Genomic DNA, 18,009 nt, shown 5'->3' with positions numbered 1-18,009 from the left:
ATTGTCTGTACCCTCTTGCTTTATTTTTCTAGCTTTTAGATTATTCGTGGAGATGCTTCCACTGTGCAGTATGTACACCCTGTCCCTGCAATTGTATTTTATGGGCACTCGGTTATCTTTGTCGGTCTTGCTAGAAATTGCAGTTGGTTTGGATTACTCCAGAGGAGTCACCTGAAAATAAATTTTCCCTCAGTCCCTACAAGCATCTAGAACTGAGTTCCAGAATCAAAGCCATTTCATTTTTTCACTCCTTTCTTTTATTGATTTGTGTTTTTGAAATTGAGAAAAACCCAAAGCTGAAAACATTTCAACAGTTTGCAAAAAAAAACAAAACAGAGAACAAACAAAACTGCTCCTACTGTAACTGTTTCCAGTCGTTGCAACACCAGCCTGTGCCCCACAAACACATAATCAACTGCAGAAATGTATTTTATAAATAATAGTACATGTTTATATTTTATTAAAATACAGAACTCTGCCAATCTATGTGACTGGATTGTGTGTTCATTTTGAAAGCCTGACTGATGCCCCCTGTGGACTGAAATGAGGACATTAATGTCATTTCAATAGTAATTTGAGAAATGTTCCAACCCACAATGAAGAAAAGCTTTTATTCCTGATCATCTTCTTCCAAAATGCAAACATCCAATTTTCTGCCTGTCTTAAGTGGATTTTCTAGCAGTGAGGTTCAACTGCAACACTTGTGCTGAACCCAGACTAATGGGTTGGGCACAGCACGAAAACACTCCCCAGCACTCAGCCTGTCGATCCGATTAGCCAGACAGGCTTTGAAAACCACAGTGCTGTCAGCAGCCCACACAGGAGACTGTGTAGATGCAGAACATGTGCAGAGTAGTATTGTTTTTTTTAATGCAACAACCTTAAAACAAGAAATATCCAACTTTATAAATTGTTTATTACAGGTTAGTGAATGAGAAGTTATGCTTACTTATTCCCTAATTTTTCAGAAATTTACTACAGTATCCACCCATGCAATTCAGCATTGCTTTAGCAGTTAAATCATGTAGTACATGGTACAGGGTGAAAGTAAAGGGATGCACTCTGGGATGTGTACCTCCTGGCAGTAACCTATGGGAGTAGTCTGACAATTTGGTCTTTGCCCAACAGAGGGAGTCAAATTTCAGAATCAATGCTTGATCCTCATTTTGACAGATTTATGACATTTCCAGTGTCAGTGATAGCTATCTCCAGCCGAGGACTGGATCCCCTACTTTCCAGGATGCAGAAACAAAAGAGAACATCTTGATTATGGTACTGTAGGTCATGTAAAAACTGACCCCCTCTAATCAGACTGTCAGTAAGAGTATCGTCAATGACAGCTCTGCCTTTGAGTGTCCAAAGTATTAATCTTTCAGTCAATAAGCACAGTACTTCAGCTGTCCAGGGCTGGTATTGACATGTCCCCTTTCTGTCTGTTGTCTTTTCTAGATCAAGATGGAGCAGAGCCCAATCCGAACTCAGTGTCAGCCTCTAACCTGCTGAGACTATCTCACTATCTGGGCAGCACAGAGTGGGAAGAACGCTCACAGCAGATCCTGGCAGCCTTCTCTGACAGGCTCATGAAGGTGCCTATTGCCCTGCCGGAGATGGTCCGAGTGTTGATGGCACACCACCACACTCTCAGACAGGTACTGACCGCATGCATGTTTACAGTTATATTCATAAAACAGAAACATTTTTAACCCATGAAAGCCTGAACATAAAATTTAAATGTGGGACAGGAACAGCTGTGTTGTTTTGTGTTAAGGCATACTTTAAAGGATGGTTTCAGGTGTTATGTAAGTACAGTGCCCTAAAAAAGTATTTGGAACAGTAAGATAAAAATGTATTTTTGCTATATAGTCACACTTTTATTTGACTTTAGTCTAATTTGCAATAATGAGATTAAAGCGAATACTATGTATTTGTGGGTTATTCAAATGTATGTGCAGATTTGATCAGATTAAAACAAAATATATACTTTGCGTTGAAGGTATCAAACCCAGTTTGAAATCAACCCATTGAATTCAAGTGACTATACGTATCAGGACACATTCACTTTACATACATTCAACATTTAAAATCATACTCAAGTGGATTTAATTCTGAATTGGTCTAAGAATTTCCACTTTTTTCTCCTGATAAGCTCTTTAATTTGGGTCATTGTCTTACTGCATGGTAAAGCACTGCCAAATAAGTATTGAAGCATTTTCTCTTACATAAACAGAAAAAATATATATCTGTGAAGTACAGAATTAATTCAGCTGGTGCATCATCAAGTAGACTGAGGCAGTTCCAGTGATGGCCAAGCATTAAGCAATTGTTTTAATTACTTCTTCGTAATGCATTTTACAGTCTGCAAAATTTGGTGATGTACCTAAAATAAACAAACAGATAAAAGCTATTGGAAGCAATCAAACTGAGAGACACCTCAAAGCAGATGCATCTGCATTTCCCTGATACCTGCACATGCACAGGATGAAGTAGAGAAGCTCTCAAATCATCATTATCATCAACTTGTAAAAAAATTATTCGGTTTACAGCAGGAAATGTATTTTGAGGAGCTGGTATTGGATATAAAACAAAGTGTCAGTCTCAGCTGATTCCCTTGTCATGCTGAAGAGGCATGTGAAAGGTTGAACGGGTAGCAGGTGAGCTTGTTAGACCAATTTCCAGAGAGAAGAGCCTGGCATAGAACTAAGATGCAGAAGAGGCACATGAGCAGAGAGCTCTCTCCCTTTTTCATGTTACCAGCATCTCCTTGATTAAAGGAGAAGTCTCCTTCTTTCCCCATTTTAGTTTTTTAGTTCAGCTCACTATATTTTTAGATTTGCCTGTGTTTTATTTTCATTGTGTTGATTGAAATTACTGAGCACGACTGATAAGACAATCTCAGCTGAAATCAGTCGCTGAATACTTGATCTTTCTGAGTCTTTGAGAAAATTCTTTAAAGGAAATATTGGAATTCTTATTCTTATATTCTTTACTATTGGAAACATTTTATTATCTTTACATGACAACTTGAGAAGAGCAGTGTTGTAAGTGGGTCTCACAGTATTGTTTTGCAGTGCAGTTCAGTTGTACCATATTCTCACCTGGCTTTTTACTCTATTGTGTACTAACAGCTCATTGCCTGTGGCCATCCTGAGGGGTCTGTTTTAGTGGTAAAATAAAATATATGTATTGTGGGATGTATTGTTATGGATATAAGAATGAAAGTTAAGGCTTGAAAGTGAAAGTGTATTTTAAGTACTGTAGGTGCAGGTTGAAACAGTTCAGGGCTTGAGCCACATTTCTGTAATCACAGCCAGGGAACACAGGTGTGTAGTGTAACACTTTTTCCCAGTATATTTCAAAGATGGGCTGTTTATCAGAAAGACAGAACAATGTGCCTTTTGTTACCAGTGCTTTCAAACTATTCTTTCCTAAAAATTATCTCCATTCTGCAACCCTTGCATTTATCCTGCAAAGATGGAGAATAGGGGTCGAGGATAAGATGACTATAGTCAAATAGATTCTAACAAAAATCTATTATTTCAATTAATGCTGCTTATAGATCGATCCAGTTTGCAGCCCATCAGTTCATTAGCTGTGTGGGTGCACCACAGGCTACCATTAGCAGGTTCTCTCCTGCTGAGGGTGATTCATTCTATAAATATATTTTATAGAAACATCACCCTGCAACTCACAACTGGCAACCCACTGAAGCTAAGCAGGTGTGAGCCTGGTCAGTACCTGGATGGGAGACCTCCTGGGAAAAACTAAGGTTGCTGCTGGAAGAGGTGTTAGTGGGGCCAGCAGGGGGCGCTCACCCTGTGGTCCATGTGGGTCCTAATGCCCCAGTATAGTGATGGGGACACTATACTGTAAACAGGCGCCGTCCTTCGGATGAGACGTAAAACCGAGGTCCTGACTCTCTGTGGTCATTAAAAATCCCAGGGCGCTTCTCGAAAAGAGTAGGGGTGTAACCCCGGTGTCCTGGCCAAATTTCCAATTGGCCCTTACCAATCATGGCCTCCTAATACTCCCCCTCTATGAATTGGCTACATTACTCTCTGCTCTCCTCCCCACTGATAGCTGATGTGTGGTGAGTGTTCTGGCGCACTATGGCTGCCGTCGCATCATCCAGGTGGATGCTACACATTGGTGGTGGTGGAGGGGAGTCCCCATTACCTGTAAAGCGCTTTGAGTGGAGTGTCCAGAAAAGCGCTATATAAGTGTAAGCAATTATTATTATAATTATTATTATTATAAGAATAGTCCTGTATACATTTAATATTCTTGTGTATTTATTAACAAGAATATAATTATATCCACATGATAAGCAAGATATTAAGTGTGATCACACTTCACCCACCCCTCATGAAAGTCTGTATCGGGGAGACCTCCAGCATCTCCTGCAGTGATGATGTGGTTCTTCAGATTATGGCAGTGATGTGAGTTGAAGAAGCACTTCTAACACAAAAGGTGGTGGGTGGCTGAGAACCTGCAGGGCCATTTTGTTGAAGTAAATTCTACCAAACTTTTGAAGAGCTGGCTGGATAAGATCTTTGGATTAATAAACTGTTAAGAAGCAGTACATGCCATGACTGTTTCACTGAGGCATGCAACGGGTGTATACATAAGAAAAAAATAACATACAAGAACGTAGTAAGAATTTTCTTGCGACATTTCTATAGAAAACAGAAGTCCATTTGTCCAGCAACCTCTCATTCGTCATTATTGCTAAAACTGACAAACATTCGCCAGCCTGAGCATTGCATGAGGGTGTTTTTAACTTCAAAGAAAAAGACTTTTAATTGCTCCTTTTCCTTGTAGATCATCTGAGTTTATCACAATTTTGCATAGAATGAATTACTGCCATAAAGATAAGGATGCTTCCAGAGTTTTATATTGTTAGTGGTGATTGTGTCTGTCTCTGTAGTTCTGTAAGTCTTAAAATCTTATTTCCTGTAAATTATGTAAATCTGAATCTTTTTGGATTCGATGAGTCAGAAACAAAATGAATATAAAATTTCTCCACACTCTTGACCTTAAGCCAGTTCTATGTTTGGTCATCTGAATGTTCTTGTCTCAGCCTTTTCTGCCTTGATTCATGCAAACTGAGGTCTGATACCCCTTTACACAATCCAGCAAATGGTCAGTTGTTTTACAAATCTGTAGAAAAGAAAACCCAGTTTCACACCTCGCCTCACCTCTCTCGACCTCGCACCACTTGATTGGCCACTCTGCCTTTGACATGTTGAATGTCAACAAGACAAAATAACTAATTTTGGACTTCAGGAGACCCAGAGGAAGTCATGCCCCCAATCAGTATTGAGAGCTCAAGAGTGAAAACTGTCAGTTACTTCAGATTCCTCCAACTGCAGAACTCCACCCCCTTCACTTGGTCTGAAAGCGCCTCCACTTTCTGAAGTGCCTAAAGAAATGCAGTAAGGGGAAACAGCTACTTGTGATGTTCTACCTCAGCATCACAGAAAGCATCCTAAGTCAGTGAATCAATGTGTGATATGGCAATACTACCAGAAAAGACAAAGTCACTCTACAAAGGGTTGTGGCAATGGCACAGAGAATTATAGGATCGGACTTATCATCGATTGATGAGATCCACACCATCCACGCCTATTGTACTGTACATGACCCAAGAGAGGAGCCCAAATACAAATACAAATGTGCATGTTCATGTAGCAAATAAACTCCCCTCTACTCTCTCAATGGTACTGTATGTTTTGTGACACTCTGGGGAGTGGGGGGAGGTTTGGTCACAACCAGCTAGGGTCCTGATGCTGCATCCACAGTATAAGACCAGAGAAAAACTCTGGCCAGCCTTTCTAATAAAAAACCCAAACAGAAGTCTACAGTAACTCCCTCTTTGGAGCCCTACCTACACGTCCAAAACTTACAAGCACTTTAACTTCATAGTATTGTTTTTCTAAATTCTTCTAAAAACCCCACAAATCTAGGAAAAAACAGTACTCAACAATCTTCAAAATCCTTTCAAACCAAAGACAGGCTTCCTGTGTCAGCCACACCTTTTTAAACCCAGAGAGGTAAACCTCTGACAGCTGTTGTTCATTTCCTGTCTAATGAACTCTCACTTGCCTCCCTGGAAAATGCAGTCTTTTGCATTGCCTACCAGAAAGGGAAAACTACAGTTTATTTTTTTAAAGAGACAGAGTCATAGAGAGTAGGGGCTTCTTAAGACCCTATGCCCAAAATATACTTCATAACCCTGCTACACATTCCATCACTACTGGTATAATTTCTAGGTATTATTCATTGCTCTTGCAAGTGTTTAAATTATTTAAATTACTGTATGTAGGATTATTCCACATACTGTACATGCCTTTTTAGCATAAAAAAGACATGGACCACAGAAGAGCTTGTTGCCTCACTTAAGGTTTGCCAACACTTCACCTGTTGGGTTTATCGCAACCGAACTTCACACCAACTCAACCCGTTGGGTTTACCGCTACCAGGACATCCTTTATTTCTTATCTCATCTCAGATGCCCCACCTGGGGATAACCCTCTTGAAATACCCGGTTGACTGCTTCCCTTCTCTTGCTCTCAAATACTCACAATTCCTCGAGAGTGTCTAGTTCCTCCTAACAGCAGACGAGAGACTTCAGGACTTTTGTTAGAAATGAGGAGTCCTTACCTTTAATAAAGGTGCTGTTTCAGACCGTCTCTCCCATCATCCTTTGGCCTCTGGGAATCCTGTCAGTGACGCAAAAATTGTTAAAATAAAAGTCTTATACTCAGGTCCTGGTTTAAATGAGAGCAGTGAGCTTTATTATGTATGCATACAGGAACAGCACCAGTGAAAAGGACAGTGCAGCTCAGTGTTACAGTGGTACGTTCCCCAGTTTATATTCCATGATCAAAATAAGTTACTGAGCTGATTACATCCTTTGTTACCAGGCAGAGCTTTAGGCTCTTTAGGAAACAGGTTAGAACAGAACATTCTCTGACATTCTAAATATTAAATTAAATATGGATTTAGAGCAAGCAGTTTACAGCACTGGATATTCCTGCGACAGGGAGTTCAAGAAGCTTGAGGAAGTTGATGGTTATTCATAGCACTGCAGCAGCCTCACTAGGAAAGGGTGGTTAAACTGTACTGAGCTTGACCTAATGCACATGTATTACAAAAAACAGCAAAGCAGCCTTCCCCAGGCAATGACTTTATAACAGAATTCTATTAACTCTTCACTGTCAAAGTTCTTTTCCTGTTTTGTTGTACCTGCTCTCTTATTTCAAGTTTGGTTCTTAATGTTTCTTCCTCATTGTCCTGCACTAGAAAGGATTGACAACATTCTTAAATAAGTTTTTATTTTTCTCAAAATTTCAAAATAAAAATGTCACCAAGTACTATTACATGTTTTCTAGTTCCACTCAACATATCATCCACAAGATGGCAATAGAGCTGTCACCACTTTTGATGTTATTTCGTCTAACTGATTCAATTGCATGCCAATTGTGTGCACTGGGTAGATTTTCACCATGCAGTTGCAATACAAACCCAAAGCAGAGCTCAGTCTAGACGTGTACCATTGCCCAAGCAACCAGATGACACTATGGAACTAGCACACAGTGTATCGCAAAAGAATGGGAAAGTAAACAAGCATCATTACTTCTTATCTCTGGGAAAAATAATGTAACGCAGTGGGGGCTCAGGCGGGCGCCCTTGCCACATTAGGTCAGCCCCCCACCGTTGGGGGCTCGAACCCGGGACTCCTGCATCACTCAGCAGGGACCCAGCCCGGTGAGCCAAAGAGAGATCTCCCTACAGCCCAGTAGCTGTAGTCCTGCTATCACAGGGAAGGGCGGTGACGTCACCGCTCTGGTAAGCGGCTCTTACACAGTGCCTGTCGGCCGTAAGCGTTACAATACAGTATTACAGATCTGATATATTCATTAATTTGTTAGTTAAGTAGCAATAGTATTTTCTTTGTTTCTGTGTAAGAGCTTAAAGAGTATGCAGTGCATGCATTGCATACATAGATAATGTGCCCCTGGTACTGTAAGATGGACAGAATGGCCTTTGTTCATTTGAAATCTTTCTAATGATCTTAATAGGACTGAGAAGTCTTAAAATATAGAAGTAATATTCCCTTTAATGGCCCTCTAAAACATTCTTATGGTTTTTCCAAACCCTGCGGTTATATCATCTGTGGCCATATTGTTATTACTGTTATTGCTGCCCGGAAGTATTTATCCAGGGCTGAGCTGGATTTGATTTTCTGTATTGCTACTCTGCGTGGGTGGAATGGAGAACCTTGTTGCCTTGCATCTATAGGCAAATGGTGTGACTGTGAGGACCACTGCATCACTGACAGCACTGAGAGGTTATTATTCAAAGATTCAAGAGCACAGTGAACTCCACAAATTTGCTCTATAACTTGTGTAACCACCAATATTTTTCAGTTGAACGAGTTATAGTTCCAAGAATAAAAATTCAAAATTGTATGGAATATATTGCTCAGAATGGCTTAAAATCTTGTAGACATTTTATAATTACTCGGGCAATTTCAATTTACAGTATCCTGTCATTTTTGGTGATTAACTCACTGACCCATGTCATTTTACTTTGTAGTTGTATCAGTAAAGTAAAGTAAATTTAGACCACTCAGTTTTTTTCTACTCCATTTTTCTTTTTTGTTTTAAGAATATATTTAACACTCTACTTGACCCTTCACAGACCATATCTTATGAAGATAGTTTCCTTTACCTTTTGTTCAGGGTGAGTTATGAGTACTTTATTAAACATGTTTGGATACATAAGGATTATTTATATATACAGAGTATATTCAATTTTAAAATCATGTGTGAGGGTGAGAGTGGAGAACAGTGGTGTTGTTGCTGACACAGTCAAAAACTTGCTGCATGGGGTTTCTCTCGTAGTCTTTCTGTATTTTAGGGGTCCTTATATAGAAACTTGGAGTTTGGCAGTACTATTGAGGGTGTTGGGTTTCTGATATCGGTTTGTGGTAGGTGAGGAATGATTAATTTTTAATTTTGTATTGTTTTATTTTTATGTATGGAAAATAAAATGTCATTCAAACTTTCTCTACCAATAGCTTAGAAGATTTGTTCTAAACAGTTTGAAATCTTTAATTTCTACCACTGTTTCGTAAAACATTTGTTAATTTAAAGACCTCCTTTTCTTTATTAGACTTTTCTTAATTAGAACCCTTTTTTTAAAAAAAACAAAGATTCTTCAATCCTTTGTGGCAGAAACACTTCAGGGGTACAGTTGCTCAGTTGTTTAGCAATCAATAATGTGTCCAGTCTCCCATCAACTTGTCTAATAAACTTCTGCTTCCCTACAGCTGCCTTAACAGGCCTTAACAAGTTACCGATTTAATGGCATACAGACACAGGTAGGAGTTATGTATTCTCCTAATAAAGCTGTGTAAACACCAGACACATCTTCACTGACAGAGTGCTGATGAGAAACCCAGCACTTGGTACAGAGGTAACGCTAATTGCAGATCCTATCAAAACAAAAAAGTTTAATCAAGAGCATAGTTGAGTTAAACAGCTGAGTTGGTGTAAGCAATTAAGAGCTCAGCTGGAATGAAAAATCCACAAGGACACTGGTGTCCCCAGACCCCAGCATGAGAAAACCCTGTCTGATTGCCACATCCCAGAGTACCCTGCGCTGCTGAGTCTTCTCACTTGCTGTGCCAGTATTGCTGTGCAAAGGATTAACAATCTTACGCTGTTGGAGAGCTTCTCATGGGATAGCATTCATGACAGATTTTAGGGTCCTGTTAATTTGATTCCTTTTTTTTGCATGACAGTTGAGACCATTCAAGGACAAACATAAAAAATAATCCTTGGGCAACTTGGGGATTTGTCTTTAGCATCAGCTCTCTTCCAGATTGCTAGAGGAAAAACGGGACAGCCGGAAACTCTGGGATAAATAGCAAGACAAGTAGTGCTGTAGATTAGGAATGTGTGAAAGCCATTCTGCTTCATCTTCAGATTAGGAAAGTGAGGGAAGAGTGGTGAGTGGTTGGATGTTATCTCTTTCAGTTAGAGCAGTTAAATCTGGCCTGTGTTTAGCTGTCCTCCCTGGTCATAGAGGAGGACTGAGGAGTGAAAGAAAAAAGGTGGCCTCTGAAAAGGTGACACTGAACTGAATTGCTACTGTAAATTATTTTTTTCCATTTACAACAGCTCTCGTGAAAAGTTCTTCTCCTTGATTTAATCAAGTTTACAAGGGATTTTAAACTGTTATTTAGGAACTGACTCATCAGAGTTCTGATTGCTTGATTATTCCTACAATAATTATAACAATGTTTGTTTTTTAAAAATATTTATAAAGGAGAACAAGATATTGGGTTCAGCATGTAGTCTTACGTATTTGCATAATTTTAAAATATTATGAAAACCACTCTTTATGTCTAAGAAAAGACTGTGTTTGCACACATACACTCATTTTGTTTTATTTATAAATGGAAACTTAATGTTTGAAGATCTTAAAATGTTCACAGTAGTCTTTCTCCAGGAACCTGAATGAGGATTTGGTTGCCAGAAATGCTAATAATTGCTTATAAAAATAATATCAGCTGTGATAGATAAGATAAAAGAATATCGTAGCTTGAGCTTGTAAGACAATACCAGTGGAATTGGAAATCCTGTCTTCCCATTGCCTCTTCACATTGAAATAATAATAATATAATAATAATAAACTTTATTTTATATAGCGCCTTTAAAGGTGGCTTCTCAAAGCGCTTTACAGGATGACAATAACAATAAATAAGAAGACTACAACAATAAATAAGGAGATTTCACAAGATAAAACACAATTACAATTACAACAATACAACAATAACAATAGAGGAGACCGTGGATTGTGGTACTAAGAAGAGCAGAGGGGTGAAGAATGGAACCAGTTAAGTAAAGTCTTTTCTGAAGGAGAAGGTTTTGAGTCTAGATTTGAAGGAGTTTAGAGAAGGTGACTCTCTGATATCCTTGGGCAAAGAGTTCCAGAGCTTGGAACTTGGAACAGTGAATTTAGCTAAAATTTCACTGTAGAGGCAACTGATTACTAAAAAGTTTCATGAGAAGTATTTCAGCTCAGCTAACAAGTACTGTACACTGTCTATTTTGTTATTGAAAACATAAAAGAGACTGAGCAAACGTCTGAAGAAATAGTACAAAAGAGGATATGTAGCAGTTATCTCTTGATGCCTCAAACCAGAGGTTCAAACCAGCAGTTTTCCAGTTTTAAATGTACTGTATATATATTTTTAGAGCTGCCTATTCCTTTTTATGTTTAATCTTCCATTACTAATTGAAGAGTTTGTAAATGACAAAAAGTTTAATCTTTTCTGAAAAGGATTGCTTGAAATTCTTGAATTTATTATTTTGGAATAGAACTGTTAAAATACAAAATATCATATTTTGTTTATATCAATATCTTATATTTCACATACCCTTTACATCCCAAAAAAGTTATCAATGTGGCTAAAACAAACTATCATCTTTTAACCAAAGAAAATCTGTGTAAGACAATTTCAGTATTGAGGAAACAGCTGACATTTTGAAGGTAGCACAGTACAAATAGGAACATGAGGAGGGATAAAAACAAGGAGTGGATGTTCAGCTCATCTGCTCATTTGCATGTCATCTCACATCATGAAGAAACTTCAAACAATCTCTGCAGCTGGTGAAGCATTAAAAAAGTGCCTCTGTCATCTCTGTCAGGTTGTACTAGGAAGGGTTTTGTTGATGAGTTGTAAGAAAACTACTTACAGTATACTGTATGAATGCAGATTATTTCTAATCTAATAATAAAATTTCTTGCTTGTAAAGTTTGTCTAATGTTAAAGTGATAGCATTTCATTTCTTGACTTTATGGCAATATATTGTGTTTTGCAGGTATATTTTACAGATGACATTATTTATTAGTGTATGGCATATGCAGAAATATTGGGTACAGTGACTATTTATAGGGAGGAGCAATGGCACTGTGGCTAAGGATCTGTGCCTATGGCTGGAAGGTTGCCGGTTCAAATCCCGCGTCTGGCAGAGGAATCCTACTCTATTGGGCCCCTGAGCAAGGCCCTTAACCCCAGCTGCTCCAGGGGCACTGTACAAATGGCTGACCCTGTGCTCTGACCCCCAACTTCTCTCTCCCCATCTGTGTGCCTGTGAGAGCAAGCTGGGGTATGTGACAAGACAAATTCCTAATGCAAGAAATTGTATATGGCTAATAAAGTGATCTCTTATTGTATATGCTAAATAGCTGTGTGGCAGTGAATTCATATTACACAATGTTTAATATGCTTTTTTCTAATGAATGAACTGGAATGGCCAACCCATGTACCTGATGTAAACCCAGTGGAATACAAACAGCCTCAAGGAAAAGACTTGAGATCACTCTTTGCTTAATGTGTTGATCCTCAGAATTGACCTTTAGCCTCCAAATCTACCTGATCATTTAGAATAATCTCTACGAGGCTTATATGCTATATATAAAATGTGAATGTACGTATCTTTCATTTACAATGTAAAAGGACACATCAGTGCATTTAACACAATGCATTGCAGTGCAGTTGTTAACATACTCTACACAGAACTGGTGCTAAATGGACACTGTCAGAGGTGCTGAACACAATAGTTAAGAAAAACAATTGATCATTTTTATCAGTTTAAAATCAGCTTAAACTGAGCCATAAAACAAGAAACTCAGCTTTGCAAACACAGATGTCAGATGTCAGTCAATATCGAGCCACCCTGAGGACTAAAAGCTTCCTCACATATGAACTGACCTAAATTGACATTTGAAACTCCCTCCAGTCATTGGCACTGTGTGCTGTAATGAGTGATGACCTGAAGCTGATGAAACCCAGGAAAGAGCATGATTGGATAAACTGCCAATAATATCACATACAGCATACTTTTAATAGCTGAACTAATAAGGTTAGCTAGTAAGTTCTTGGTTTATACTAAATTATTATTATTAGTAGTAGTAATACTAGTTGCAGAGGTGACCAGCAGCAGTTGATGCAACTGCTTAAAATAAGAACTACTTTTGATGCAGTAAATCAGAATATTCCGCATATGTTCAGTAGGTTAGAAGTTTGAGAACTGTAAAACCTTGAAGCTGTCTGAATTGATGTACTTGCAAGATCTTCTGTTACTTTCAGTGATTAACCAGAAGCACGTGCACCTACAGACACATCTACTGTGGGGTTATCTACTAAAGCACCAGACTGTAATTTATATATTTCCACATGTGACCAAGTAAACCAGTTAGAGCCTGAAACATTATAATAGCACCTTTAAAAAACATACAGTTTACCTGTTGCCATTCATTTGTCTGCTCATGATCATGTCTGCTTATAACATTGATTGTGTTTACCTCTGTGGACTCAAACAGTGAACAATATAATCAAAAATGTTTTAAAAAATGTTCTTCATTTATGTAATATATCTGAGTGTGAGTGGTAAACACACACATGAAGAATATAAACATACAATTTTTTTAATTAAAACTCTTATTTATAATGGCAATATTGTACTATTTTACAATAGTGCATTTACTGGAGTGACATACAGTAAGTAAAGTATGTTGCTCAAGGGAACAGCAGAAATGTCCCACAGAGAATTTCAGCCCACTGTCCTTTCGTCTGGAGTCTAGAACCCTAATCATTGCTCCTTGTGAAAGGCAAATGAAGATGTAATAAATTTAGTCTATATACTGTAGAAGATACGAAAGATGAAAGGAAAGTGAGCAATTTCAAAGGCAGTGTAAGGAGAAGAATCCCCTGTGTGTGATTATAAAATGTGTCTCAAATACCTTGCAGCAACTAAGTGAAATATAAAGTATTGTTGAGAAACAGTAACAAAATGAAAGAATGTAATTCATTTTTTAAGACTGCTTACCCTCCTGTTTTCCACAAGACAACTTATATTTTCTAAATTATATAGCATCAACATAAATATGTGAATGTGTACATAAACACATACTGTATACTGTATATTATTAACTGAAACTGGTGTTAAAAATAAGTAATGGAAGGTTCGAGTGGCTTTTCCTTAATCTCTTTTTTAATCAATATTTTGTCTGCTACAGCTTTTATGTGGGAAGAATAAGGTAAATTTAGGTCAGGCAAACTCGATTTTGAGTGCTGAAATCCCGAGAGTCTTAAATACGATTCCAACTCCAGTTTACATGGTGTTTTTACATTGTTTGGCCTGCGGTTTTATGCATGTTAATGCATAAGTGTTGTCCCAGCCATTTAAGTCATACTATCTAAATGCCATGGTTCTTTATTCAGCCATCATCAGAAAACCACTTACAGCTGGCAAAGGTAATGACATCAAGTACAGTAGCCTATTCTGAAAACACAGGGCACATGGTGGGACCAAAACACACAAAGCTACTCATTTGGTGTTTTTGGTTTAGATGAGACTGAGAGATAGAAGTTGCTGGAAAAGCTATCTGATGACCCTGAAAAGCTGCACCCCATCACAATACACAAGTGAGGTGATGCTAGAGCCCAGGTGGCTGAGACAGCAGCGATGAAGAATTATACAAAGAGAAGTCTAGTTTAGTCTTCTGTACTGTAGATTAAACAGTCTTGTGCAGATTCAGCTTTAATGAGCTCAATAAGAACAGCAACGCGCTCTGGATCTTCCCTACAGAAAAGACACCCTGAAAGGGTTTTCATTCCTTATATACAGTATGACCTCAGAAAGGTTTTGTTTCACATTTTTATAGTTTGTTAATGATATTTGTTCTGTTCTTTGATATGTGTCGTAAGTGGATCTTCTTTGTCCTGTTCTAAGGCCTGTTCTTTGATACACAGCAGACGTTGATCTGCTTTATCCTGTTTATAATATGTTTATGGGTATTGGTCTTGTCTTTTGTTATGTATTTTAAGTTGCTGGAGCTGCTTAGGCAAGTCAACTTTGATTTATCTTAGTATGACTTTTGATGGAGGGTAAATGAACAGATCCCATAAATACCTTCCACATTGAGGTTAAGTAGAAATATTGCATTGCTGAATGTGAAATATTTACATGTACAACTTTATACTCCTAATGTAATGTTCATCTTGATGTTGTTCCATGTAATCAAATTCTCAAAACATAATATTTATTTTCAATATATTTTTTTATTTTATATTTATTAGCTTCCTAAAGCTTTTTGGGAAACACTCATCATTATCCTAAAGTAGGTGTATACTGAAGCCTGACAACTCTGATACAATAAGGGAGTGGTTACACTGCACAATATACAGTATGTGCGCATCCATTCAGTTTGTGTCTCATTATATTGTGGCCTTCATTATGGCCTGAAGTGGTTTTAAACTGGGCCTTGCATTGAAGTTTGGGGGCTGTGTAAATAAAAATGTGTAACAAAACTGTAATCAGCAATGAGTAGAAATGGGTACGGTATTTGACATTTTCTACTTCATAAATACCTGTATACAAAGTAAATAAAGAAATGACAGTTTGAATGTACATCTGTCAGCACTTTTACATACATGGCTTTCAACACAGACAGAGGAACTAAGCAGATATAACAAGCTGGTGGGTCAGAAAAGGGCAGCCTTTCTCAGAACACACCTGCCAACCTTTTAGCTTCATTACAGGGACACTGAGGCAAAACCTAACCTTTGTTTACACCTAGTCTAACTCTGTCACTCTCTCTCGACAGGTAGTTATCTGTGGCTGCCCAGACTCCGAAGACACTATGCGCCTGCTCACCTGTGTGAATGAACACTTTGTGCCCCACAAGGTGAGTGTCTAAGCAGGTTTGTCTCGTCTGCTAAGTATATGGGGATACTGCCGACATTGTGAGAGCTGACACTGAGAAGAGAACTGACAAGGAGAAGAGAGCAGTTGGCAGATTAGGGGTCAGAGGAAAGGTGTGGGACTATTCCTTATCATAGCACATCATTAGAAGTTTGTGTTAGCTGGGGCTGACCTAGATTGTTAAAAGTATGGGGGCTGATGGTGTCTGAGGAGCTCATTACAAGGGTGTGTGGAAGATATGGAGCCCCACTGATTTGCAAATCATCACTTTGAGCTTTGAGGTTAGGCAGTGGCACAACTAAACTACTATGGCCCCCAATGGAAAAATATTTTTTCCAATAGAAAAAGGTTCCTCCTTTTCTTCCTTTCCCCTAACATCACACACTTGCAGCAGCATAATAAGGTAGCCACATCATTTGAAATTCTTCCTCAAACCAAATATTGTCTTATGTAAAGGACATCTGTAGCACTTGGTGGGTTAGCGTAAATGTAGGCTTCAGGCCTACCTGCAGCCTACAACAGCTCTGAGACTGCTCTCTTTTGATTTTTCTTTTGAGATAACTACTTTTGTGCTTTTGTGGCATACATGGGTCATGTAGCATGATTTGAGATACTTTGGTAAAAATCTAATTTTAACAATTATCCCCCACTTATAAATGTTATTTTGTAATTATTTTGTAATTATCATGCTTGAATATCACAATCAAAAATATTTCTATACTGTATATACAGTTTCTAATCTTAAGTTTTGACAAGTTCAACACTTGATGATTCTCAACTACAGCTGATTACTACAATAATATGTAAGATCTTTCCTTACATTATTTCTAAGCTTTCATCATCAAGTATAATATTGTAACATACTGTATGTCAGTAAAATACCAAATATACTGTAGCTGTTTCCATCCTGAGAAATCAGTTAGGAACCCTGAGAGAGTACAACTAGTGGATGATAACATTTCACATACACCTCACTTAATCAAATTGTCTTCAGACCTACATTTTCATAGGTAAATGTTATTTTACTTAAAATATAATGTATAAAGGTACAAAGATGATGTCATAGTCATGCTGACCGACATCCTTATGTTAGTCCTGTTAAACCAAGGTTCCCTGTTTAGTCATTAAAGATCTCATGGCCATGTTCATAAGAGCTGGGCTGTTAACACTGGGGTCCTGGTTAAATTCCACTCTTGGTGGAATTCAAGTGGTAGGTGGAGTCAATCTCTTCCTATGTGTAATCATTTTGGATGAAAAACATTATACAGTATTAGCTTAAAGAAATTACTGATTACTATTATATTCTGTGAACCCTTTAAAAAGTTTGAGCTGCTACTTTAATAACAATCACAAGAGCATAAAACATAAAGCAAACATTGTAGAAAGTCATTATTTTTCAATGTTATCAACAAATCTTTTTCTTTATGTACATCTTTAAAATTTTCTTTATGTATACTCAGGTTCAGGTTTCTGTACTTGCCATCTTGGAAGTGGAGGTCATATACTGTACCTTTTTGTGCCATTGTACTATAAGATTTATCACTGGCACCTCCTCTAATAATTCCTCAAATTATTTGGCCTTCTCTATACGTAAGAGAAATATTTCACGTGTATAAGTTAAATATCTTTAATTGGGAAAGCAATTTTATTTGATTCATTGCCGTTCTCTGTGCTTTCCTATAATTTCAGTTGTAGTACTTTTAAAGAAACTAAACATTGCAAACAACTACTGACTCCGGGCCTCCAGTCACGTCAGCTTATAGCTCCCAATGATTAGATCAATCTACAGAGTGAGCTAAAACCACCTTTGTTTTCAATTGTATAACTAAATCTTTTCTGACACTTTTCAACATTGCCACATCCTGTTATTTCATTTTCATTGGTTTTCCTTTTCTTTCTTTCACTGTTTTTGTCTTCTGTGCAATGTTGGTGTATAAAAATGTATTTTTGGACTTAGGTCTTTATCGTAGTGAAAGTGAGAATTTATATAACACATCTGGTTAAATATTATTATTGTTAGTGTGAGACATTTTCCACATAGCTTGTACAGAATGGCACTGCACCCTGTACACTGTAGCTTGCACAGAAAAACTGCTTTTTATTTATCACTTAATAAAAAGGTCAATGCAGTGCACGTTACTTAATATATTGATTTTAGTATTAGAATTTCTTTATTTATTTTGTAATGTACAGCATTATACAGTGTCGTATTCATGTTATTTATTAT

The 18,009-nt window shown here is 37.8% G+C and overlaps 1 protein-coding gene across 2 annotated transcripts in view; it reads left to right on the top strand.

Moving 5' to 3' along the window:
- Nucleotides 1–18,009, top strand: part of spata20 (spermatogenesis associated 20) — a 129,920-nt gene that overhangs the window by 54,647 nt on the left and 57,264 nt on the right. For both annotated transcript variants that reach the window (XM_006635078.3, XM_015355909.2), the window contains exons 14-15: nucleotides 1,450–1,649; nucleotides 15,685–15,765. In XM_006635078.3, coding sequence (XP_006635141.3) covers nucleotides 1,450–1,649; nucleotides 15,685–15,765 — 281 coding nt within the window. The remainder of the gene's footprint in view (nucleotides 1–1,449; nucleotides 1,650–15,684; nucleotides 15,766–18,009) is intronic.

This window comes from Lepisosteus oculatus, chromosome 9 (assembly GCF_040954835.1).
Source record: "Lepisosteus oculatus isolate fLepOcu1 chromosome 9, fLepOcu1.hap2, whole genome shotgun sequence".
NCBI lineage: Eukaryota > Metazoa > Chordata > Actinopteri > Semionotiformes > Lepisosteidae > Lepisosteus > Lepisosteus oculatus.
Note: the sequence above shows the minus strand (reverse complement) of the source record. Positions and strands in the feature narration are given on the sequence as shown.